Source organism: Aspergillus wentii (assembly GCF_001890725.1).
Source record: "Aspergillus wentii DTO 134E9 unplaced genomic scaffold ASPWEscaffold_1, whole genome shotgun sequence".
NCBI classification, from domain to species: Eukaryota; Fungi; Ascomycota; class Eurotiomycetes; order Eurotiales; family Aspergillaceae; genus Aspergillus; species Aspergillus wentii.
The window spans coordinates 2,154,528-2,178,568 of record NW_024467832.1 but is presented as its reverse complement, the minus strand read 5'-3'; the positions used below and the strand labels follow the sequence as shown (position 1 = coordinate 2,178,568).

Below are 24,041 nucleotides of genomic sequence, written 5' to 3'. Positions count from 1 at the left end.
GACATGATATGGTTATAATGGTGACAGTTACATGGCAGCTCAGGAATTCTTATATTTGATTTATTGAGAGGCAGCACTAAGACCCACTATAGGCAGAGACCAGGATTGGCCAATCAGATTCATGATGGACAGACCACCTTTATCTTTTTTTGGTAGTTTGTATATGCGTTAGTTATTGCTTTGATATGCTTATCAGGTTCTTATTTTATGAGACAGCACTACTGGACTCTAGATTTAAGAATTGACATGACCAAAGACATATCCGCCCTGCAAAACCCGCCCCATAAATCCAAAACCCGACTATTGGGGCTAATTTCTTACATGCACATCACTCTCTTGGCTTCATTTTAGTTCATTCTGGAATACGAGATAAATAAACCCGTTCCCCCATCACTCTATTCTTTGAATCATCAGCTGAACTACATTAAACAAAATGCCTGAACTCACCCTCTACGGCGCGCCCACATCAACAGCCACATCCCGAGTCCGGCTCACCCTGGCCGAGGCAGGATTCACAGACTATGAGTTCAGTATCATCGACTTAAAAAATGGTGACCACAAGGTATGACTCAATCATATTAAATGGGGGAAAAAACCTGAAAACATCAGAAACCCGAATACCTCGCCCACAACCCATGGGGTAAAGCGCCCGTCATCGTCACAAATGATGGCCTGACTCTCTACGAATCCCGCCCCATATGCAAATATCTAGCGGCGAGGTATAACATTCCCCTTCTTCCTGCTGCGGAGGATATCAATGCCACGGCGTTATTCGAGCAGGCGCAGTCGATCGAAGCGTTGCATTTCTCAGAACTTGCTACTAGCGTGTCGATTGAAATGATGATTAAGCCGCGTTTCGGGGGTACGACTGATCGCTCAGTGGTGGAGGCTACGAGGAAGAAAGTAGGGGAGTTTTTAGATGTTGCTGATTCCAGAATCCTGGCTGGGCAGGAGTATATGGCTGGCTCTTCGTTCAGTCTTGTTGATATTTACTATATTCCCTGCGTGGAACGATTGATGGCGTGTGGGTTTGAGGATTTATTCATGAGTCGGGAGAATGTCAAGGCTTGGTGGGAGAGATGTGTTGCTCGGCCTGCTGTGCGGGCCTTCCTGGATGAGGAGGATTTGCAGGGTCTTCGGAAGCAGTTGCGGGGTCGATCGGAATGTTTATAAGCCTTTTTATTTGAACTTGCATGTGATAGTCATTTTTGATTAACGATTATTCCGTCTCGAAATTAAATAAACCGTCATCCCACGCAAATTCAAGTTGATTCAGTTCGCCTAAAGCGCCCAAGCCCGCTATATCATCTGCTTCATTACCAAAGTCGGAGAAAGGGTTGAACTGCTCTTGAAGGAAAGACGGCGCTTGTTGCTGTGTTGGTGGAATTGGCGTCGGTGTATAGTCGTGAAAGAGCTGCTTCGTACGACTGCACAATGACTCGATAAACTCAATCGTTGTTGAGAGTGTAGTATGGTCGATTTCCCGAGCCGGGCTTGTATCCATTTGCACGAGTTCTGTCTTTTGAGCATTCAAAAGCTCAATTGCTGCCCCCGTCACCTTCTCCAGCGAGATATTGATGTCAAGCATGGATGGTAAGGAAGACACACGAGAGACCCATTGATGGTAGAAACATACCAAGGCGGACTGAAAAGCCAACGATTCTCTGTTTGGCAGAAGACAGTCTACCCGCCTGTTGCTGTGGTTACGACTTAGGATAATCAGGATATTCAATCCCGCACGAACAGAGCTACCCAGGCTCTTTGCAAATTGAGGATGTGCCGGTTCGAACGTCAATGCGGGCAGATGGATAAGAAGCATGCATACATTGCTGAGAAGATGAAGAAAAGGTATTTCGAATGCGTGGTAACTTGAGTTTGCATAGACATCTTCGACTATCCCTTTTTCATGCTCAGAAGCAGTGTCTCGATCTTTGAAATTGCCAATGCTGTTTCTCCAAACGGATAGTTCCTGGTCGAGTGCGGTGATTTTCGCGACTCCATTCCGCCGCTTAGTCGTTGTATATAAAGTTTTCAAACAGGTGGACATGATCCGAAGTAGCTTTATATATGTGATGAAGATCCCAAAATTGGTAGATTCGCCTGGTAGGGGAAGCGGAATTTCGGTGGCCGTACAATCCTCCAGGTCTGCATCGACAGGAAGGTCATTGTCAACATCGTCATCCTGAATCACCTTGGGCAGCCCATGCACAATACTGCTGGCACTAAATGATGTTAGTAGATCGAGAATACAGGGTTCAGTGAGACTTACATATCCACAGCATACACACACCACCACACACGCTTCCTCAGTTCTACATCTCCACGGCAGAATGTGAAGCGACGGGCATGACGATGCAAGCCCAATGACTGAGCTAGCCGAACAGCCTGCCCACTTGTTTGGATCCATGTTGAATGGTGCCGGGTGATTTGAAGGTACAGGCATGTTAGTATAACTGACTGAAGCTCAGTAAGATCCCCCCTTTTCAATCCCAAGCGAGCTAATTGACAAGCTTTCTCGTAATATATATGGCATTCATTAGAATGATTAAGTGAGGAGCCGTTGCTATCCCAGGCATCGATTGCCAAAACCAGGTACACTTGTCTCAGACCGGCCAGATCCATATCTGAGAAACTCGCGTTGATTTCGACACTATCGAATATCAGATGGAAAGCCTGAAAGAATTGCGTCTGCATAAGAACTGGCCAAATGGATGACCATCTTTTGAAGAATCTCGTGAGTTTCGGCAAATACGATGTCCTCGGTCCATCCAAGACAAAGTATGGCTGTTGTAATTCCGATTGATTGACATGTGGCTCAGTTTGATGTGGTCGAGTTAGGGGACCAAGACAGTGAAGCCGATATACGGGTTCAGGAAATTCTTCTGCCGTATTGAAGCATGTTTTATATACCTTCTCGGCCGAATGTATGAAATGGATTCCCGTAGTGGAGCCCGCAAACCGCTGCGTACCAGAGCTTGATGAGACTAAACGACCCAGATGTTTGATGATGGGTTGCTCAGATTCCTGCAGTGTGTCTGATGTGCCCGACCCAAGCGTAAAAGGTAACAACTGAGCTTGCGCAAAGTGGGGAGAACGCGGTACATTTGCCCCTAGGGTTGAACCGCCGGGGTTTCCCGGTTTTGAATTGATGGCAATGACTTGTTCCAGTTGTTGCTTCAGTTTTTCATTCTGGATTTTGAGGTTCTCGATGATCTTGTCTTGCTGTTCGACGTGTCTGATCAAGTCAGACTGGAATTCATTCAATAATCTCGAACAGCTTACCTTCGAGGCTTAGTTCTCCTCTTGAGTTTCTTCGAAAATGTACATGTAGCATTGGCTGTTTGACAGCAACTGCACTGAAAGCCAGATTGCATTAGCTATGATCACCTTCTTTATGGGGTACACTCACGGTTGGTAGAAGTCCATCGCAGCCGATTTTTTTGCTGCCAGAGTCAGTCTGACTGTCTCACCAGACAAAAACGAAAGCGACTTACATACGACAACGGTCACTGTAGATGGGAATTAGTTCAAATTTGTATTCCTTGCCTATACCGAATACAACTTACCATACTTGCGATGAGACTTGCAGCTCTGCCGGTTGTGGAGAGACGGTCGAGTCGTTTCCCGGCTGTGCAAGGAATTCCAGCGACGTCCCGATGGTAGGTGACTCCATGGCGTCCATAGCAATTTAACAGCCGTTGAAGCCCTAATTATATACCATAATGCGTGTTGCTGCCGATGCAGCGGAGATGAGAAAGCCGCGAAAAGAAAAAGACAAGATGAAGCTGGACCAACACTGGGGATGCCACGTGCCTTTCCCGATCGGGACTAGCGGGTTAAAGGCGATGAAGCCCACCATCAATTGTTTTTATTTATTTTCAGACACAAGAGGAATCTTTTATGGCTTCACTGACTTATTTCAGATCATTGAGGTTGAATCGTGGGATTCATTTGACATTTACATTCATAACATTTCTATTAGTTCACAGATCTATATTCTATGTACGGCCCACCACATCCTTGATCATTTGTGCAGAACAACCCAAATACTGGCATGGATCACAAAGTGACCTCAGTTTCTCGGTACTGGTTTGACCCGTAACTTGCTCGTCCTGGAGCAGAACATCTACTAATGGCTGGTTGGTCTCAATAGACTTTTTGCAGGCTTCATAAACCACATCATGAGCCTTTTGACGGCCTAATTCCGGCGCGATTCCCATCATGACAGCCTCAGCGACGATAAGACCGCGGGTCATGTTGAGATTGTTGCTCATTGCGTCTGTATTCACGACAAGGCCGCTCATGACAAAGTTGGCTTGGTGAAGCGCACCGCAGCATACTACAAATGACTCTGGAATGCAGCTCCACTCGAGGTGCCAAGGGCCCGACGCTCGTTCAAAGTCGGATACCATGGAATCCATGGCTAGGGATGCATGGGAGCGGAGGAGCTTTGATGCGGCAAGAATGACTTCGCTCGAGATGGGGTTTCGTTTCTGGGGCATGGTGGAGGAGGCTCCTCGGTGAAGCACAAAGGGTTCGGCGACTTCACCAACTTCGTTTGATGACATGATGATAACATCCAGAGCAATCTTTCCAAGTGATCCTCCGATTAGAGCGAGAAAGCTGACGATTTCTGCGACGTGATCACGAGCCACATGCCAGGTAATAGAGGGATCTTTTAAGCCGAGTTCGATGGCAAGCTGCTTGCGGACTTTGATGCCAGTGTCGTCGGAGCCAAGCGAGGCCAATGTTCCTGCTGCACCTCCGAATTGGACGAGGAGACATCGACTTTCAATTTCGTTCAGACGCTGCAAGTGACGTTGGATACCGGATAAGTAAATAGCACATTTGTATCCAAAGGTGACTGGAAGGGCGTGTTGGAGATGAGTTCTGCCTGCCATTGGTCTTTTCCCCATTAGTGAGTTCTTGAAAACCATCGCAGAATACTTACGTGTTGGCATATCTGTCGGACAACTGAGTTAGGGAGTCATTGAGTTCGGCGAGTCTGTTGCGGAGAACAACCAGTCCTCTGCGAATCTGTAGCATCGAAGCGCAGTCCATGATGTCTTGAGTGGTGGCGCCCCAGTGAATGTACTTTGCCTGTTCCGGATCCACCATCTCGGACAATTGCCATACCAATGGCAACACAGGATAACCGACGTTCTCTGTGTCAGCAGCCATGCGATCAAGACTAGCAATTGTTAGTTGACTGTCATCTTTCGGTGGTACGTGACTTACTTGAGGTTCTCGTACTTTGCGGTATGCGCAATGGCATCCGCGGCTTCCTGCGGAATTACACCCACTTTGGACTCGGCTTGCGCCAGCCCGATTTCAACTTCAATAAGGCATTTTATGTATGCTTCATCCGAGAAGATGCCGCGGATATCTTCTGTGCCAAAGAGGTTGCGAAAAATGCGAGAATCGAGCGGGCTGACTGACATGGTGAAATACTCCAAGAGGCGTTAATTGAAAGTGAGGAGACAATCGGACTGGCCTGCCAACTGACGATTTGTCTCTTTTATTATATGACGTTGGCTTGCCGAGGAGCCCGACTGTATGCGCCGTGTGCTATCCCGAGCGCGTCGCGGGGCTATCCCGACGGAATAGGCCTTATCCCGAGAGTCTAACCCTATCGGACGACTATTCCACCCCCGCAATGCCGGATTAAGACCGCATCTTGGCGATTCTGGGGTACATTCTTTCCCCAGATTGTTTGTGGGGGCCCACGCGTGTGCAATGCCGGCCGTGCTTGTCTGACAGGCTGTCAGTCGCAGGGCTGTCAGTATAAAAGCTGTCATCTCGACTGGGATGAATTTTTCTGATCATCAGAACTGTTACAATTGACGTTTCAAAATGTTTCTCCGTGGCAATTATTTGTCCCTCGCTCAGCTGTTTCTTGTGGTATGCCCGGCTTTTGTTCTTTTTGGTTATAACCAGGCCGGTATTGGAGGTCTGGTTTCAGTTGAAGACTGGACCAAGACCTTTCCTCAGATCGATACATCTCATACGTCGGGCGCAACCAAGAGCCATAATTCCACTATTCAGGGTGTCGTTATTTCAACATTTACTCTTGGCGCCCTTGTCGGTGCCTTGTCGTGCTCCTTTATTGGAGATATCCTAGGACGGCGCAAAGTCATCTTTCTCGGAACCCTTGCGACGTTGATCGGGGAGATACTTTGTTGCTCTTCTTACGGACTCGCTCAGTTTGTTGTCGGACGCACTGTGATCGGTGGAGGAATTGGACTTCTCAGCGCCACTGTACCCGTCTGGCAGTCTGAATGCTCGTCTGCACACAATCGAGGAAAGCATGTTGTCTTGGATGGCTTGTTCATCAGTGCCGGCTATGCAATTACTTCCTGGGTGAATCTGGGCTTCTACCAGATTAAGACTGGTTCAGTCCCGTGGAGACTGCCTTTGGCTATACCAGGCGTGATTTCGCTAGTTCCTCTGGCGTCCATTTTCTTTCTGCCAGAATCACCTCGTTGGCTGGTCCGCACTGGTCGGATTGATCAAGCTCGAGAAACACTATCCAATCTCAAAGGCGCCCCTATTGCATCTGATCAAATCCAGCGGGATATTTCTGCAATTCAATTCTCGCTAGAAGAGGTTTCGCAGGGCGTTTCAATTCTCGATATTGTTCGTCCGAATGACGAGAAACTGCTTTACCGTTTTGGGCTTTGCATTTTGCTGCAATTCTACCAACAGATGTCTGGTGGTAAGAAATCTTTTGGATTAGTTAATTGATAAATCTGTATTGACACCATCTAGGTAACCTCATCTCGGTGTACGCCCCGATCATCTTCCAAGAGAACCTTCAAATGACCAGCATGATGTCTCGTATTCTTGCCGCTGCCACACTAGCCTGGAAATTCCTTTCATGCTTCGTTGCATTCTTCTGCATCGATCGATTTGGCCGTCGGGTGGTTTTCATGGTGAGCGGCGCAGGAATGGCGTTGTGCATGGTTGCTTTGGCTATCGCTACGAGCTTTCCGCATGGAAACCAATCTGCATCAATTGCGTCGGCTTTCTTCATCTTCCTTTTCAATTTTTTCATCCCAATTGGGTTCTTGGGTGCGAACTTTCTATACTGTACCGAGGTGGCACCCCTTCGACTCCGAGTAGCCATGGCTTCTATCTCGACCGCCAACCACTGGCTTTGGTACGTTACGCAGAGATCTTATCATCTTCGTATACTGACAAGAATAGGAACTTTGTCGTTACGATGATCACCCCTGTCGCGATCAATAATATCGGAAGTCGTTACTATATCGTCTATGCTGTTATCGGGGCTTGCATTCCTGTCTCAGTATACTTCTTATACCCAGAAACCATGGGTCGGAGCCTAGAAGATCTCGACAGATTGTTCGCTGGGGATATGAGTATCCGCCAAATCGTGGCTGCTTCAAAGAGACCTCTTAACTCGGTGGACGCATCCGTTGATTCAGAGAAGGGTGACGTACTTGAAGTGGAGGATTCTCGTTTTAAGGAATAGCCGTCTTCATCGATCTCCAATTCATGTGTTGTCAAATGACATTACTAAAAATAAACTACCAAGCCGTATGCCCCCCATCCAACACAATCGTACTCCCCGTCATAAAGCTGCTCGCATCACTCAACAACAACAACGTCGTCCCCCGAAACTCCTCCACCCTCGCCAACCGTCCCAGCATATTCTCCGACTCCCATAACCTCTTCGTCTCGGGCGATTTATCAATCGCCATCCTAGCCATCGGCGTCATCACATGGCCCGGGCATAAGCAATTTACTCTAATACCTCCCTTTCCATCTCTATCGACACGCGCCCACTCCATCGCCAGACTCCGCGCGAGCTGTATCACGGCCGCTTTGGATGAGTTATACACAGACGACATCATGCCTTTGTTCGCGACGAGACCGCTCATACTCGCGACGAGCAGAATCGAGCCCCGGCATTTCTTCTCGAGCATCTGTGTAGCGGCTGCAGTCGCGGAGGTAAAGATACCAATATAGTTAATGCCTACAACACGATCGATATCAGCGGGGGAATAGTCGATTGCAGTTTCAACGTGGTTAACGCCCGCTGCTGCGACGAGTCCATCGAGACGGTTGTTCTCGTTTGCGATTTCTGCCATTGTCTGTTTCGTATTTTCGCGATCTTGAACGTCCATCCGGCGATAGTGCAGTGAGCCACCGAAATCAGGATTCGCGCGTTTCTGGGCTGTGTGCAATTCATCGTCTGGTTTGGGGAGTCTGTCTAGGCAGTATACTATCATCGGTCAGTGTCAGCATTAGTATATGAAAGAAACAACAGTGACAGTAAGAGTAAGAGGGTTACCCTTCCCGCCAGCCTCCACCAAAGCCTCAGCCATAGCAAGCCCTAACCCTCTTGCTCCACCCGTTACGGCGAAGACTTTACCTTGGAGGTCGAATTCTCGGAACCGTGAGTTTAGTTTGTTCGATGGGACGTGGGGGAGCTTTTGCTGAATGTGTGGTTTGCTGGAGAGGGTTCTGGTATATGCTAGTGTTGATGCTGATGGGCGGAGGTGAGATGAAAGGGGGCGCCAGGATGCCATTCTATGTCTCTTTTTATTTTCTGAATAGATAGATGATAAATTGATAGTCATTGTTATTGCTATCTTGAAATAGATGAGTTGGTGTTGTGTGTAGTTACATCATCTTAACATTTATCCATTTTACATTTGTATGACGCAAAAACTGAGATAGAGTATATTTCTATTTCTACATTGAATTCTGCTGGAATCACCTTCATAAATTTTCTAGTTAGATATAATTTTGATATTCCTGTTAAGTAACGCAGCTTCTGGATGGGTTATGCTGGTACAAGGCTATTGCCTAGTTGTATTCAACTTCTGCCTTGTCAATCTAGGCATCAGCAAGGCTGAGATGGGGCCAAAACACTGCCACGCTGTCTCCATTTAAAGACATCTCCATCATCTTCATTTTAATCAACATTGAGTATATTCAACCAATATCACAATGCCTCTCTCTACTCTCCCTCCAGCATCTCTCAAATCCATCCTTTCCTTCCTTGACAGACCCTCCCTCTACAATCTCTCTCTCGTCTCCAAGCAATTCCACAATCTCGCCGAACCTTTTCTCTACACAACCGTTGAACCTGTCTATAATGGCAACGAATATACCTACAAATCCTTTCTGCGAGCTATACTGAACAGGCCAGAGCTAGCTCGCCATGTACAAGCCTTTCGCGCATTCCCACAGCCTGACGAAGAAGGATGGCAGTTTGAACCAACAGTTGACGATCTGAAATTATTCCTAGAAGCGACTTCTAAACTTAAGCTGCCAGATGAGTTTATTGAAAAGTTGAATCATGGTCTTACGATTGGGATTCTCGATGCAGAGAGTACTTTGATATTGTGTCTTCTGCCGAATCTGGAGACGCTGATTCTTGATGATGTGGACGAGCCGGAACTCACCCTGACAATTCTGGAATATGCATCGTTTGATTCGGAGGTCGATTTTTCAGGCTTGTCGAATGTCAAGCATTTTATCACCGATACGAAAGATGTCGACGGGGGGAATTCGATGACAGAGCAGTATTCTGCTGCGTTCAACATTGCGTCCCTCAAGACATTCAAGGCCAACATGCCGCATCGGGACTACTATCAAACGAACATATTCTCCCCAGACACATCCTCAGTCGAGAGTATAACTCTCGTCCAAGGCGCCCTCTGCAAAGAGTTCTACGAAGCCATGATCGACAGCTGCAAAACCCTCACCACATTCCACTACAGCCTCACTCGAATCCCCTTCTTCGAGCCCCATCTCACAGGAAACATCATCATCACCGCTCTCCTCAAACACAAATCCACACTCGAGGATCTCACCATCTCCCTCGACGAAGACTGGGACAGAGCGTACTGGGATGACGACCAAATCCTGCACATGGGGACAACACTCGCTCAATTCCACAACCTCAAAACCCTCCGCACGGGCATGCAGTCTCTGCTTGGTATACTTCACGCCCAGCCAGATGAGAACTTCCGCGACGAGGATTATCCTCTCGAGCCGAAGAATGTCCCTGTACCGGATCTGGTGGATGTGCTGCCCGAGTCGCTGGAAAGGTTGACGATTCTGTATGCGAATGCGAAGATCGTGCCGCATCTGAAGAAGCTGGCGGAGGCGAAGAGGCATGGAAATTTGAAGAATGTGTATGTATCATTTTGTACAGAATCGACAGAGGAGAGGGATTTGGATGTGCATATGGAAGGGGTGGATGTTGTGTTTGAGTATCACAATGCGCAGCAGAGGTTGGAGATGATGGACTGCCAGAACTGGGATAAGTTTCTCGAAGAGCATCCATAGGATGTAGATGGCAATGCATGTTAACGAGTATAATCTATATTATTGAAAGACTGGATTAATAAGCTCCAAATGTGTTTCATAAGGCTGAGTCATTCTAGACTAACTTCTGGGTGCCAAAACTACACTTTTCATCTCTTCATATGTCTTCATATCACACACCCAGCATGGAAAAATCCCAACCATCCACGACCTCCACATCTCGGTTATCTAGGATAATCAAAGCTATCGCACGCAGTAACCGGACGTACGTACCTCCTCTTTCATAGCATCGACATATCTGACCCGACAGTCCATTATACCTTTTTACTTCTCTCATTCCTCGTCCGCTATTCCTGCTCACTGACGGAGTGCTCGAATTGTGGGGATTTGACTCTTGCGTTGTGGATAGGACTGACGATTGTGTATGTTGCTGCTTTGCATTATGCGGATGGACTGGAGTGATATGTTTATACTATGTATGTTTAGTTGCTACATACGTAGTTCAAGACCTCCGTTGTCTCAAACATGGGAAAATAATAAAATACACTGAAAATGATGTAATATTAGATATAAATCGTAATGGCATCCACAGCCTCACCCGACTACAACAACAGCTCTCCCATGCAGCGTCAAGCTGCCCTCAAGAGTCTGCAATTATTCCCCTCTCTCCAAACCCCTTCCATTGACATCATCGACTATGGCTCCTGCTCTCTCGCAGAATGTATCTTTATTAATATTCTCCTACATAGTCCCCACCTCCTACTTTGACCAGATCATCTTTGGAAATTCAGTCGATATCGGCATCTCTATGACAACCCTGCACTGGTTACATTCCGAGCACCCTGGTATAGGCCATTACTATTTACCTCTACCAGACGCAGCCCTTAAAGATGCGGATGCAGATTTGTCTACATTTCTAGAGAAAATATCCCATGAACAATGAAAATATGACTTGTTGATACTAGGTATCATAGAAGAACTTCAGCAACCTGGGCTCTAAATACATAACATGGCAATAACAGTGCTAAGATTGAGCATCGCACTAGCTATGCTTGCATTGATTCTATCTTCAGGATAATGCCACATGGAGAGATAAATTCAATGTAGTGACAGAATCAAACGAATGCCCAAATCCAATTCGAATCCGAAAAGACAAATCCCTCAGAAAGATGGTGTAACATATACCACTAGGTCTGCTGAGCAGCCACTGCTGAGAACAACGAAACACGGCCTTGATGAGATCCCAGCTTCTGAATCTGCTTCTGCAGCTTTCGAATGACATCAAGACTGAACTCGTTCAGTAAACCAAGTTGGGCAAAATCATCTCGGTCAACAAGTTTTTCGATGAAGAAAGCTACTTCGTCAATCATCACCTGACGCAAAGCAGCATCCTCTGTCGTGTTGTAGACTGTGCTAACCACCTCCATCAAACCCTCCACGCACAGACTATCACCAAGAATGTCTCTGATGTAATCCGTGGCATACTCACGAAGTCTAGAGATTTTGTAGCATTCAGCAATAGAATGCACCTCAACATGGGGAAGCAGAATCTCGGCCATTGTTTCTTTTTGGGACTCGGGTCTCTTTTCTTTTGGGATCTCGTATTCCCCTCGGTACATATAATCTATCATGCACCGCACTGTTATGGGGTCGAATCCTTCGACGTCAATTTCATCGTTCGTAGCTCCCGTCTTTTCCAATCAGCTTGTCTCCCCCCAGTACTCATTTATTGTTCAGTCTTACCTCGAAGTCAAGTTGGAGGTTATTGCTGCACGATTCCGCCAGAACAGGCGACTGGCTACACACAATGACCTTGTGGACATAGAACCTCTCATCTCCGCAGACTAATGCAAGATCGTTATATACGTCGGTGTCGCCCATTTCGGTCAAAAAGGCTAGATGGGATGTTGTGGGTGCCATTTTGTTGTAGGCTCAGGGGTGGAATGTCGAGGTGTTCAGGGTATGCGGAGTGGAATGGGTAGGAGGAAGAGAGAAGAAGAGATGGAGAGTGTAGATGTTGTATAAATAGTTGGGCGAGTCTGAATTAGCGCCGATTGCTTTCTCTCACTCCTTCTATGATATCAAAGTAAACTGGAGGTGAAGTAAGAGATGGACTTGTTACCTAAAGTAGTAACGCAGGCATGCATCCATAACTCACAACTGACTAAGAGATGATATCAAGCTGGGAGTTTGGATAGGCATCACCTTGGATCTTTGATACCCGGAGTGGAATTCTTTCTCGTAGAAGGCCCCTCAAAATCAAGAATCACACTTGTTCCTCTTCTATCTCAAAGATAGATCTGAAATCGATGCAACCTCAACCTCAACCTCTCGACAAGCACCCATCTCCAGCAAAAGTTCCACTATCTCACCATGTCCCTCCTTCAGTGCCTGTTTCAGTGGGGATGGGCTGAATCGACCCTGGTAGTTTGGATCCGCGCCGGCATCTAACAGCGATCTGACAAACGCCTTGCAACCGCGCCTGGCGGCCGATGCTAGTAGACGCTGTTTCATGAAGCCCAGGCCGCTCTTTAGACAGACGCCATTCTATGCCAAAATCTGCACAGTTTCTATACCTTCCCTTATTGCTGCCTGGCGGAGTAAATTCCCCATCCAACGAACATTAGGATGGGCCCCGTACTCGAATAACATCTTTAATATCATGTTCCGTTTTGGGGACATCTGAAATTCGAATTCGAATTTGCCTTTGGTATCGATATTTGGATCCATGCCCTTTTTGAGTAAAAGCTTGACTATTTCTTCATATCCTCTTCTTGCTGTTATGGATAGTAATGTCGTATCATGATCATCGGTGAAGGTCAGGTCGACACATTTCTTCAATAAAGCCCCGATCTCCGCTTCATTGTCGTTATGTATTGCCATTAATAATAGCGCTTGGTTGTGTTGATCCCGAGAGTCAAACATGGCACCCATATTCAATAAGATCTTGAACATTCGTTGATCGCCCTTCCGCGCTGCGAATGATAGCAAAGGTTGGCCATGCTGACTCCAGGTGTTGAGGTCAATGCTTTGGTTAATGAGTAGGTCGTTGAAATGTGTAGCGTGATCGAGTTCATTGTCGGAATCAAGCTCAGCACTCTCTAACATGAGAACGATAATACTCTCATAGCCTTTTGCCACTGCAACTGAAAGTGGATTCTCCCCAAAGTGATCCTCCGAGTATATGTCACAGCCCTTATCCAGGAGAAGCCTGACAATATCTTCGTGGCCATTTCTAATTGCAGTTGACAACAAAAATTGGCTGAACCGAGAGTCTATACCAACGATCCTCCCAAGAAGAAGTCGAAGGATACCCTCATGGGCATTGTTAACGGCAGACGACAACAATGTTTGGCCGAATTCAGGGCCTATATCAATGTCGCTTCCAATAATAACTCTTACAATCTCAGTATATCCATTATCAATAGCAATGGAGAGTAAGTTCTGGCTGTCCTCAGAGTCTATTTCAACGCCATTGTTGAGAAACGCTCTGACTATACCCTCGTGATCATTCCCCACTGCAGCTATGAGGAATTTCTGGCTGAAGATAGGGTATATATTACTAGTCTTCTCGAGAAGAAGGCTGGAAATACCCTCATGGCCATTATCAACTACAACTGAAAGCAGAGATCGGACGTTTGTATCACCGAATTTCTCAAGAAGAGCCTTGACTATTTTCACATCGCTATTCCTGACTGCAGCTGCTGGTAGGTTTTCTTCAGATAGATCTCCACATTCTTTATCAGCAGCCCTTTCAAGAAGAAGCCTGATAACATTCTTATGGAGATTCTTAGCGGCAACTGAAAGTAGATTTTCCACATATTGGGAGTCTAGATCATCACTCTTTTGAAGAAGAAGCTCGACAATTTTGTCATATCGATTCTTGACTGCTATCGAAAGGGGACTTGAACCGACCCAATCTTCAGCATAGATGTCGATATTGTCCACAGCCAGCAGCAACTCGACTGTTGTGATGTTTCCACTCGAAACAGCCCATGACAACGGCGTATTTCCATGCAAATCCCGACTGTTGACATCCACTCGACTCCGTGAGAGGAGCATCTCCATGATATCCAAATAGCCATTTTTGAGCGACCACCAAAGTGGTGTCAGTCCATTTACCCCTGGGCAGTTCAAATTGACATGTTCGCTGTCAAGGAGCGCTTTCAGTGCCAGTTTGGAATTTCGCTGCAAGGCCATCCACAGGTGTATCTCAACATCACTTGATTTTTTGGTATGTAAGGCGAGCAATATATTGACGATACTTCGTCGCCCCATCCTTAAAGCCCACCAAAGTGGGGTCTGACCAAATCTGTCTTCTGAGCCTGCGTTCACATTGCTTTTTGCGACAAGCAGCTGCACTATATCTTCGTGGCCTTTCTCTGCAGCTCTCGAAAGTGGCGTCCTGCCAAAGCTGTCCTTCGGATCAGGGTTGACACGATTGTCCCAAAGTAAGGCCTCTACGGCATCTCTGTAGCCGTGCAAAGTTGCCCGTGCGAGTGGTGTATATCCACTTGTATCCATAGAATTTGGGTTAACACCCTCCGAGGTAAGAAGGAACTTAACTGCTGTGATGTGGCCATTATCCGCGGCCCATGACAATGGAGTTCGCCATTTGCTGTCTTTAAGGTCCGGGTCGTTCCTTTGTAGTAACAACATCTCCATCAAATCGATTCGTCCAAAATATGCCGCCAGGTGCATTCCCGTCGCGTTTTTCGGGACTTTCTGGCTGTATGTTGGGGGCTTGAGGTCTTGTTCGGACACAAACATAGCCTGGATGGCAGCAGCTACTTTTGGCTTATTTTCAAGGAGTTGAACTGCCAACAAATCCGTTTCGTGACTTGTGCTTTTGTGGTATCCCCAGTATTGTGCAGAATAAGCGTAAAGTGAATTGTTCCGTAGTCGTATCTCAAATTCATCGTCTGTTGAGCAAAATCCGGTATCAAAGATTTGGAATGAAAGATACCTGATACAAGTTTTCGAGATTGTATCTTCAGCATCGGGGAATTGGGCTGTTCGCTCGAAGTATTCCTTTACGGTATAATGAACCAGGTGAATTGTAGCACTATTCTGGTTCATTGTGACCAATCCAGCACAAATGGAACCAAGAATTCCAGAATCAGGGATGAATCTCGAGTCCAACTCTGCCATTTCCGGCCTGACAGCAAGAGCATGTTGTATTTCAGTAAGCGAAAGCGCTCTCTTGCTGTAGGTTAACCAGGATAGAATTTCGCTGGCGAACTGCTGGTGACCTTCTGGCTGATTCCGAATTCTTCTCATGGCTTGGCGATAAGTTTCGTCAAGTCGTCTCTCTCCCCGAGGCAGTTTTGCGGACGCGATTTCAAGGTCTCCGACAGTGACCTCGCCTGAAAGAGAGTCAATATGAAGACGTACAAGAAGAAACCTGGGACTTGTTAGTTGGCAGAAGGCATGCAGGAGGGAGGAGATGATACATACATCCCGTTGGCTGATTTCAATATATTGCTTCTGATTTTCTCTTGAACGTCGAGATGTTTCGATATCTGCGATTGGAGGAGCTTTGGTATGCGAGCATTCAGAAAGCATAGGATATCGCTATCTTGCGCGAGGATTTCTTTCCATATGCAGCCATCAAACCTAGACGTAATTTCATTGATAAATCGTGATGTCGCAAGGAGATTAAACGATGTTTTCGCTTGGAGACGGAAGAGTTGGGATAAGAGCTGACTGAATCCCTCCATATTGAGATGGTAGTATTCGTCCAGAGCATCGACAATGATGAAGACTTTGGTGTACAAATTGGAAATGGACTCAAGCATGCCTGCGATCTTTTCCGTCGTCGGGCGGGTCCCTTTTCTTTTATAGTTCTCATAAACACCCACGATGTCTTCAGGGATTGTCTGTCGCTTCCTTGCAAGCTGTCCCAAGATACCCAGCAGTACATCAGCAGGCTTATGTTGCGACCCTGTTCGATAGCTGCAATACACAAACGCTATTCCGACATCCGAGTCATTTCCGAACTGGGAATCGAGATGGCTGATGATTATGGAAGAGAGGACAGTTTTGCCTGCACCAGGAATTCCTGGACAAAATAAGGTCTGCATTGTTTGACTGGCCCAGGCTTGATATTCTTCTGAATCTAGCAACCACCGTCCCGTGCCTGGTTCATGCCTGCTGAATATGTTGCTTTGCTCGAGTTCGTAGTCAACGGGGGTAAGCCAGTTGAGAATTTCATCTCTCTTTCCATCCATTGCTCTTGTCTCTATTGTCGATATGCCTTGTTCCATTCTGCAAATGGCGTCAGTGACTTTCTTTGCTGGTTAGTACAGTCACTCCTAGAATCTTGAGATACACTCACAGTTCCCGATAATTCTAGCCGCAGTATCTGTTTCTTCAATCTGTTGAGGGAGAACCACTCGAAGGAGATCTTTTGCATATGCTGCAGCCACGACAGCCGCATACGGTTGCCACCGTTTGTTCTTGTGGCCGTCGGAATAGTCGCATATTCCGCGGATGACAATGCAGGGAAAGCTGTTCATGAGACCTGCTGCTTCCATTTCAAAGCAAAGGACGTCCCACGCATCTCGTAGTTCATCCCTGCGCTGTGCAGATCTGATGACAGCGTTTCCAGATGCGATGAGACCGTAGTGAACAACATAGCTCTCTCGAGGAAGTCGCTTCATAATATGTTCAGCATCGCAATTGCTGCAATCTGTGCCAGGAAGGTGAGCATAGCCTGCTTCAAATAGTAGGTCGCTTTCCCGGCCAGGAAATTGGCATCCTGCCAGTTCTGGTAGATCCTTCGCTATCTCTGCAAAGTCCCGTATGTATTCCTGCATCTTCCCTTTCTTAAACCGATGGTCGGCTCGCAATTTCTTCATTGCCTTGAGGAGAATTCCAGGTGGTTTATTCAGATGAGACTCGATTTTTATCTGATCGTCTTTCCATTTTCCCATGTCATATTGAAGAACACCCCCTAAAACATCAGCTCAACCCGAAGGAATCAAGTATCATAAAACCTACCATGACTACCCCGAGGCTCACTAACAACCACATCTCCCAATCGAATATCTTTTCTGGTATCTTCTAGATCCGGTTCTTTTGGTGCGCCCCCTCCAACCCCAACCATCAACCCAAATCGAATCTTCGGAAATGTCCGCAGCATATTTGTGACCGTCTGAGCGGCGGGATTGGTTCCGTACGAGTCCGGTGCGACAATGACAACGTTGTGTCTCCCCATTCGACCAAGGGTGTAGCTATTATCGTCGCCTGCCCCTGGATCAAGCGATTCGTCTTCTTCGTCAAGAAGTGCTCTTGCTGCGTCCATCTCCGTGTCGAGCACGCACACCCACCCCACGCTGTAGGCGTCATGGGTGAGTTGTCGAGAACCCATATTTGCGTTGAAATTATCACGATGCTCTTAATTACTGTCAGCATTAAATTGGAACGTGAGATAATGTTCCACTAATATAGCACCCGTACTGACGAGGCTGCGCAGGGCGGGGTAACACGTCACATCACATTCAGCTGAAGGTCAGCGCTAATGCAGCCTCGTCAACAATATTGTCGATAGGACATTGACACCATTGATATGATATCTGCATTCGAGTTTATTCCAAGTGCTTCGAGTGGGATGAATCATCATTGCCAACTCACACATGCACAGCCCCTCATCTAGGTGAAATATTCAATCGACCTCGAACAACCCAAACAAAAGTCGAAGATCAAGACCATCCAAGATGCCCGACTACAAACGGTAAATCCCAAATACTATCTCTATACTCAGCTAATAACACACTAAAATCATTCAATCCCCAACCGCCATCTTTCTCGTCGGCAAAGATCAATGGCCCCTCAATATCCACACAGCAATAGTCGAGGGCCTTTCCGACCCAATGACAGAATTGATGTATGATAGCATGCCAGATCCAGACGGTCCACAGGTTTATCTCGACGACGTCGAGCCGAACATCTTTCTCGCATTTTCCGAATACGGGTATACAGGCACCTACCAAACCCCCGATGACGGGCACCCGTATATTCCGAATGTTGAAGACGAGACGGATCGTCTCGGCCGCGGGATCGACCTGATGGAACGAACAGATGCCAGAGACCGGCTGCGGGAGAGCTTCCGAAGTCTCAAGTACGATGGGAGTGCAGCCTTGCCGGTGGAAAACCCGCGTCTTATGTTCCATTTCGAGTTGTACGATTTTGCGAGCTACTATCGTATTCACGGACTAGCGCAGCAGTGTCTCAAGTCGCTGCACCGGGATCTGTGCAATTACACGCTGAGGAGGGATAATATACGGAAGGTCGTCAATGTGCTGTTTGCCATCTATCGGCACAGATACGACGAAATGCGCGAGCTGATTATCCACTACGTTGCGTGTCATGAAAAGAGGCTTTCGAGGGAACTGACTTTTAAAGACGCACTCTTCGCAAATAACCAGATAGCAAAGGACCTTGCAGCGAAGCTGGAGGAGGCTGAACGGGTGCCAATCCCAATCAAGGAGGGATACGAGGAGTGGAAGAAGGACCTAAATAAATAGTCTTATGACCCACATAGAACTACTGATTACAGTTTGAGGTCAATATTCTAGGATAAAGCTTAATCAAACAGCACAATCAATAAGCAAAGCTGGCTGTGTTGATGCCTGACATAACTACCCCGCATTCCTGCATCATCACCATCACTCAACCTCAACAGCAACCTAACAACAGCATTCAAATATTTACAATATCACAAGTAAATAATAATAACAAAATGACCCACGAGCCAAACACCTCCGACGGCTGGCACGGCATCATCTCCCCAACCAGCCAACATCCCCCCTCCAAAGACCGCTACCACCTCTACATCGGTATCCCCCCCTTTCCCCCTCATACAACCTCTTATTAACAGATACAGGCCTCTTCTGCCCCTTCGCCCACCGCGTAAACTTCATCCGCCACCTCAAAGGCCTCACAAACATAATCCCTATCTCAGTCGTGTATCCGTACCCCAAAGGCGACGAAAAAGGATGGCCGGGCTGGCGATTCCCCAAATCGGATGACGAGTATCCGAACGCGACGGTGGATAAGCTGTTTGGGAGTGCTTATCTACATGAGGTGTACTTTCGGTCTGATCCGGGGTATAAAGGGCGGTATTCGGTGCCGGTTTTGTGGGATGAGAAGGAGGGGACGATTGTTAATAACGTATGCTATTATCCATCCTGGGTTGATATATGGATGCTGATGATGAGTAGGAAAGTGCTGAGCTCCTCCGCTGGCTCCCAGACGCATTCAACTCGCTCCTCCCTGACGATCTAGCAAGAATAACCCTCTACCCACCGCAACACCGCTCCCGCATCGACCAAATAGCGTCATGGATGCAATCCGACCTCAACATCGGCGTGTACAAAGCCGGCTTCGCCAAAACCCAAGACGACTATGACAAAAACATCATCCCGGTCTTCGGCGCCCTCAACCGCCTCGAGGAGATCGTTTCCAGCAATAACGGGCCGTTCGTGCTGGGCACCGACATGACCGAGCTGGACGTCCGGTTATACGCGACCCTCATCCGCTTCGACACCGTCTACGTGCAGCATTTCAAGTGTAACCTCGGCACGATCCGACACGATTACCCCGTGCTGAATAACTGGTTGAAATACATGTATTGGAATGTGGAGGCCGCGCGGGCGACGACGGATTTTAAGCATATCAAGGAAAATGTACGTGCTTGCATCCACTGTGGATACATCATACTACGGGTGAACTGACTGGAGCAGTATACGAAGAGTCATGGCGATATTAATCCACTGGCCATCACGCCGATGGGACCGTATCCGGATGTCGAAGAGGGGGTGGAGATGGATTTGAGTCGAGTAAGAGTAGGGGGCGTGAAACATGCGGATGTGATGGAGTATCAGAAACGATTGATTTGATCTGGAGATCCACAATAGATGAAGCCAAGTGCCAAGCACGATATGATGTCATTTATCGAGAGGATGAAATATTCAAGATAACAATATCAATATAATCCGTATATAACTGTGCCATATAAACATCCTCATCCCAGTTCAACCGGGTTCCATCAACTCCTGATAAATAAATAATAAATAAATAAAAACGCGGCTCTCAGAGCCAATCGTATATAAACCCAAACTCCACGCAAGAACGAAATCATAATCCATCATAATCATACAATCACCCGAAACTTTTCAATCCATCAATCAGTCAAAAAATTGACGCCGACCGACTCTTCCGATCGCTACGGTCGGCCGGTCGGCGGTCGGTGTCGGATCAGTACGCCGATGACTCGGTATGCGCATCTGCCGGTCAGCTTCGCCCTCTCATCATCAGGAGATTCACCTACAATGCGACTCGACATCCTTCGGACGAACCGATTCACCCTGTAGAAACCCGAAATTGCGCATCCGCACACTGCGCATGTAGTGCTGCTGGTCGTGCTGGGGCTGGTAGGCGGACGGGGTGTCGTGTTCGGCGGGACTGTACTGGCGGAAAAGCGCGGCACCGATACAAACGACGGCCAGGCAGCAGACGATGACGATGACGATGATGGCGGAGTTGGAGAGGTTGGCCATGTTGATTTTCGTGTGGTTATGGGTATAGGTATGTTATAGGTAGATGGGGTGGAAGAGAAGGCGGTCCTGCATAATCGGATTGTTGAGGAAGGAAGAAGAAGAAGAAAAGAAGAAATGGGGCCATGTGATGGTATAAAAGATCGATGGTAAGACATTTTCCTGCTGGTTTTCCGCCTTCCACGCGGCCGACGAAGTTCCTGGTGATTTGTCCATGGATCACCGAGTGGGGGTAACAGATAGATATCATTGGCTCATGACACACAAGAGACGGATTGATTGGTGGCTGGAGAGTTTGTGCCTGACAACGTCATTGGCCAATGGTGTTTACGCACACAGTGGGGCGGGGCGGAGTAGATATAAATAGGCTTGGCTGGAGTATTCAGAGATATAAAGAGTATAAAATAAATGTAGAGATAGATGTAGGATGATAGATTGATATAGAGATGATTTAGAGTATGTATGATACCTTGTGTCAATTGATTTAATGTAGGTACTGGTACCTATGATATGTGCTGGACCAATCATTGCAGATCCGCCCATTCCGAAGCTTAGCAGAATAAGCAATAAGCAATAAAGTACTGGTCGATCACCGCCGTCGAAACACCAAATCCAAATCGCCCATATACATGACAAAATTATCCTTGGCCTGTCCCACAAACCTGTCTCCCTTCTCCCCCGGTGCAAAGCTCACATCAAACGTCATGAGAATCTGCGCAACGGTCGCCCGGATATTCAGCAGCGCTAGGGGTTTGCCGATGCAGCCATACGGACCTATTCAGTTAGCACCGGATATAATAAAGATAGGCCGAGTATAAATAGTACCAATGTTGAACGGCGCAAATGCGGACTTATCTTTAACCAGATTGGGCTCCGAGTACCACCGCTGCGGGAGGAACTCATTGGGTCGGGCGTATGTCAGTTCGGCTGTTGAGTTAGCATTTCTTCAGAGGTACTTTATTTAGACATCTTATCTTACATCGTCCAATCACATATTGCGGACAGGATACATCCGTATTCCCCGGTATATGCACGCCATCCACCTCAATCCCCTCGGGCGGTGTCTTGCGATGAACAGCCCCAGGAACAGGGGGATGCAGACGCAGCGCTTCATTAATAACGCCATTCAAATGGTCGAGAGTGCTGATTTTCGTATGCGAGAACTCGCCATTATCATCCATGTGTGGAGCGAGTTCTGCGCGTAGTTTCACCACCTCATCTGGGTGTCGCATGAGTTCGTAGAATATGGCTGCAAGAGTCGCGGCCGATGTGTCGCTATTCTATTAGATATACATTCATCTATAAGATGAGATACTCACCTTCCTGCAATGATAATCAACCGTGAATCCCCACGCAGAATATGCCGCTCTTCCGCCGTCGGTTTCCTTCCTTTCTGCGGTGCAATCAACGCAGCACTGATATCCGGAATGTCTGGTTTATTCTATCATCGTCAGCATTCATCTGATCCATATATATACCAGAAAGTGAAAGCCAACCTGCATCCTAGCCTCCAACCTCTCCCCACAAAAATCCAAAAACCCAAACAAATCCCTCGACGCCATCGGAATCCCTTTCAGCAGCGTCCACACCCACGCCGGAAAATACAGTCCCAACTGCGCCAGCACCCCCAGCAGCATTTTGATCGACCAATGCTCCTCGCCGTTCTCGAGACACTGGAAGCCCTCGCCGAATGCGAGATCGCCCATGACGTCGAAGTTGTACAGGCCGAACCATTTCGTGACATTCACAGACTCGCCCTGCATCGAGGTGAGGGAGTCGACGAGTCGCCGGCGGTAGACACGGATGCGCTCTTCGTACCCCCGCAGCGTCTTATCGCTGAATGCGGTGCTCCATGCGCGACGGCTTTTATCGTGGGATGGTCTATCGCGAAAGGTTTGGAGGGAGTAGTCTGGGTCCGCGAGGTCGTACCATGGTCCTTTTTGGCAGCGGGATGCAGGGCCGTAGATTGTGGTGACGGCGGAGGGGTTGATGATGGACAGGTCGGATGGGCCGATGCGGAGGATGGGGCCGTACTTGTTGTGCAGGGCGAGGAGGTGTTTATGGGCATCGCGGGCGCTGAGTTTGGATGCGAACCAGAGGGCAGAAGTTCGAGCGAAGAATGGACCGGGGAATTTGCGTAGTGGATGGAAGAGCACGCGGTAGATGAGGAGGCTGGAGAAGAGGCCGGTGAGGTAGTAGGCAGACAGCGTGGAGGTTTGAGTGACCGCATCTATCCAGGTTTTTTGTTGCGTCTTCTGGATAAAGATTGACCCAGCAGCGAGAATGGCAGTGGCGGCTTGGACATAGCGAATGCTGTACATGTGATGCTCGTCATGTTTGAAGTAGGCGAGATGGGAGACAATTCCTGCAATGGCCAAGTATGCCCACAGAGATGCCATGGTTGACAATGGATACTCAGTTCAGTCTAGCAGTCTAGCAGTCTACGCATTCTACGAGTGAGGGGAACCAATTTATATTCCTCGAGCGGGGTTGCTTCCGCGAAAATTCGGTTATGATAGTGCTACGCTAGAGATTAGTTGCGTGTATAGCACGGCGGTTACACCTATTAGACGGGGTGTATATATTGCACTATGCCACAAGACTGATTCATTAGGCATTCCATGGTCCAATGGCTATCCAGTTAACGTGTCATGTATATACTCCAGAGCTGGCCAGACACAAGGCCTTGAGGATCTAATCCCTGCAGCTGACAGGGATTCCTACTGGTCAGTGGGGATATATTCTCCGATTGATTGTCGAAATAGACATTTATGCATCTGATTGGGGTATGTTTACACCCCTATCCAAGTAATAATACCCATCTAGGCATAAGCCTTGGGTATGTGTCTGACTGGTTGCATTTGCTGAGAACTTTCACCAGGAAACCTCTTGCATTTTAATTCCACTGCAGATTCGTGTTTCGAAATTGCCACACGAAGTGCGACTTCAGACATGGGATTAATCCAGTTGCACTACAGCTTTGTCTTCCATATTTACTTGAAAGTGTGACGGTAAACAGAAAGATCTATCCACAGCAGTATTTACACTTCAACGACTGATCGAGAACACCCAGACTATCCCTCGCTACTATATATTCTTTGCATCAAAAGCCTCCCGTACTGGACGTACGCATTGTGGTTCATCTTTAGAACTCTCATTCCCGTCTTGTTTCCTCGTACG

General features: G+C 47.5%; 13 protein-coding genes across 13 annotated transcripts; 6 read left to right on the top strand and 7 right to left on the bottom strand.

Moving 5' to 3' along the window:
• Nucleotides 1-433: 433 nt before the first annotated feature.
• Nucleotides 434-1,668, top strand: ASPWEDRAFT_178656 (glutathione S-transferase family protein; the record flags this gene model as incomplete). The annotated part of the gene is made up of 2 exons (XM_040831766.1): nt 434-562; nt 610-1,668. The coding sequence occupies 2 exons, from the start codon at nt 434-436 to the stop codon at nt 1,171-1,173; spliced, it is 693 nt and encodes a 230-aa protein (XP_040694507.1). The 3' UTR covers nt 1,174-1,668.
• Nucleotides 1,220-3,374, bottom strand: ASPWEDRAFT_102560 (fungal specific transcription factor domain-containing protein; the record flags this gene model as incomplete). The annotated part of the gene is made up of 4 exons (XM_040827488.1): nt 1,220-2,222; nt 2,270-2,563; nt 2,753-3,235; nt 3,283-3,374. The coding sequence occupies 4 exons, from the start codon at nt 3,372-3,374 to the stop codon at nt 1,220-1,222; spliced, it is 1,872 nt and encodes a 623-aa protein (XP_040694506.1).
• A 624-nt stretch (nt 3,375-3,998) lies between these two features.
• On the bottom strand, nt 3,999-5,561 carry ASPWEDRAFT_145887 (class-II fumarase/aspartase family protein; the record flags this gene model as incomplete). Its single annotated transcript, XM_040829493.1, has 3 exons — nt 5,239-5,561; nt 4,952-5,191; nt 3,999-4,905 (listed from the first exon to the last, which is right to left on the bottom strand). Exons 1-3 carry the CDS (start codon nt 5,439-5,441, stop codon nt 3,999-4,001), a joined length of 1,350 nt encoding a protein of 449 aa, XP_040694505.1. The 5' UTR covers nt 5,442-5,561.
• Nucleotides 5,562-5,658: 97 nt separating this feature from the next.
• On the top strand, nt 5,659-7,500 carry ASPWEDRAFT_56134 (uncharacterized protein). The gene is made up of 3 exons (XM_040838267.1): nt 5,659-6,715; nt 6,769-7,159; nt 7,207-7,500. The coding sequence occupies exons 1-3, from the start codon at nt 5,854-5,856 to the stop codon at nt 7,490-7,492; spliced, it is 1,539 nt and encodes a 512-aa protein (XP_040694504.1). The 5' UTR covers nt 5,659-5,853; the 3' UTR covers nt 7,493-7,500.
• On the bottom strand, nt 7,497-8,552 carry ASPWEDRAFT_145880 (uncharacterized protein; the record flags this gene model as incomplete). Its single annotated transcript, XM_040829492.1, has 2 exons — nt 7,497-8,245; nt 8,315-8,552. 2 exons carry the CDS (start codon nt 8,550-8,552, stop codon nt 7,548-7,550), a joined length of 936 nt encoding a protein of 311 aa, XP_040694503.1. The 3' UTR covers nt 7,497-7,547.
• Nucleotides 8,553-8,976: 424 nt separating this feature from the next.
• On the top strand, nt 8,977-10,323 carry ASPWEDRAFT_166883 (uncharacterized protein; the record flags this gene model as incomplete). Its single annotated transcript, XM_040830073.1, has 1 exon — nt 8,977-10,323. One exon carries the CDS (start codon nt 8,977-8,979, stop codon nt 10,321-10,323), a length of 1,347 nt encoding a protein of 448 aa, XP_040694502.1.
• A 638-nt stretch (nt 10,324-10,961) lies between these two features.
• On the top strand, nt 10,962-11,367 carry ASPWEDRAFT_235189 (uncharacterized protein). Its single transcript, XM_040832494.1, has one exon. The coding sequence runs from the start codon at nt 11,000-11,002 to the stop codon at nt 11,243-11,245; it is 246 nt and encodes an 81-aa protein (XP_040694501.1). The 5' UTR covers nt 10,962-10,999; the 3' UTR covers nt 11,246-11,367.
• A 122-nt stretch (nt 11,368-11,489) lies between these two features.
• On the bottom strand, nt 11,490-12,222 carry ASPWEDRAFT_22970 (BTB/POZ domain-containing protein; the record flags this gene model as incomplete). Its single annotated transcript, XM_040832423.1, has 2 exons — nt 11,490-11,993; nt 12,046-12,222. 2 exons carry the CDS (start codon nt 12,220-12,222, stop codon nt 11,490-11,492), a joined length of 681 nt encoding a protein of 226 aa, XP_040694500.1.
• Nucleotides 12,223-12,391: 169 nt separating this feature from the next.
• On the bottom strand, nt 12,392-17,847 carry ASPWEDRAFT_235243 (uncharacterized protein). Its single transcript, XM_040832495.1, has 4 exons — nt 17,305-17,847; nt 16,640-17,257; nt 15,760-16,588; nt 12,392-15,706 (listed from the first exon to the last, which is right to left on the bottom strand). The coding sequence occupies exons 1-4, from the start codon at nt 17,672-17,674 to the stop codon at nt 12,850-12,852; spliced, it is 4,674 nt and encodes a 1,557-aa protein (XP_040694499.1). The 5' UTR covers nt 17,675-17,847; the 3' UTR covers nt 12,392-12,849.
• A 353-nt stretch (nt 17,848-18,200) lies between these two features.
• Nucleotides 18,201-18,830, top strand: ASPWEDRAFT_166880 (uncharacterized protein; the record flags this gene model as incomplete). Its single annotated transcript, XM_040830072.1, has 1 exon — nt 18,201-18,830. The coding sequence occupies one exon, from the start codon at nt 18,201-18,203 to the stop codon at nt 18,828-18,830; it is 630 nt and encodes a 209-aa protein (XP_040694498.1).
• A 215-nt stretch (nt 18,831-19,045) lies between these two features.
• On the top strand, nt 19,046-20,204 carry ASPWEDRAFT_22967 (uncharacterized protein; the record flags this gene model as incomplete). The annotated part of the gene is made up of 4 exons (XM_040832422.1): nt 19,046-19,142; nt 19,184-19,476; nt 19,527-19,991; nt 20,049-20,204. The coding sequence occupies 4 exons, from the start codon at nt 19,046-19,048 to the stop codon at nt 20,202-20,204; spliced, it is 1,011 nt and encodes a 336-aa protein (XP_040694497.1).
• A 358-nt stretch (nt 20,205-20,562) lies between these two features.
• On the bottom strand, nt 20,563-20,864 carry ASPWEDRAFT_178646 (uncharacterized protein; the record flags this gene model as incomplete). The annotated part of the gene is made up of 2 exons (XM_040831765.1): nt 20,563-20,591; nt 20,636-20,864. 2 exons carry the CDS (start codon nt 20,862-20,864, stop codon nt 20,563-20,565), a joined length of 258 nt encoding a protein of 85 aa, XP_040694496.1.
• A 586-nt stretch (nt 20,865-21,450) lies between these two features.
• ASPWEDRAFT_99255 (cytochrome P450) lies at nt 21,451-23,260 on the bottom strand (the record flags this gene model as incomplete). Its single annotated transcript, XM_040839652.1, has 5 exons — nt 21,451-21,635; nt 21,687-21,788; nt 21,841-22,136; nt 22,181-22,302; nt 22,358-23,260. 5 exons carry the CDS (start codon nt 23,258-23,260, stop codon nt 21,451-21,453), a joined length of 1,608 nt encoding a protein of 535 aa, XP_040694495.1.
• Nucleotides 23,261-24,041: the final 781 nt, after the last annotated feature.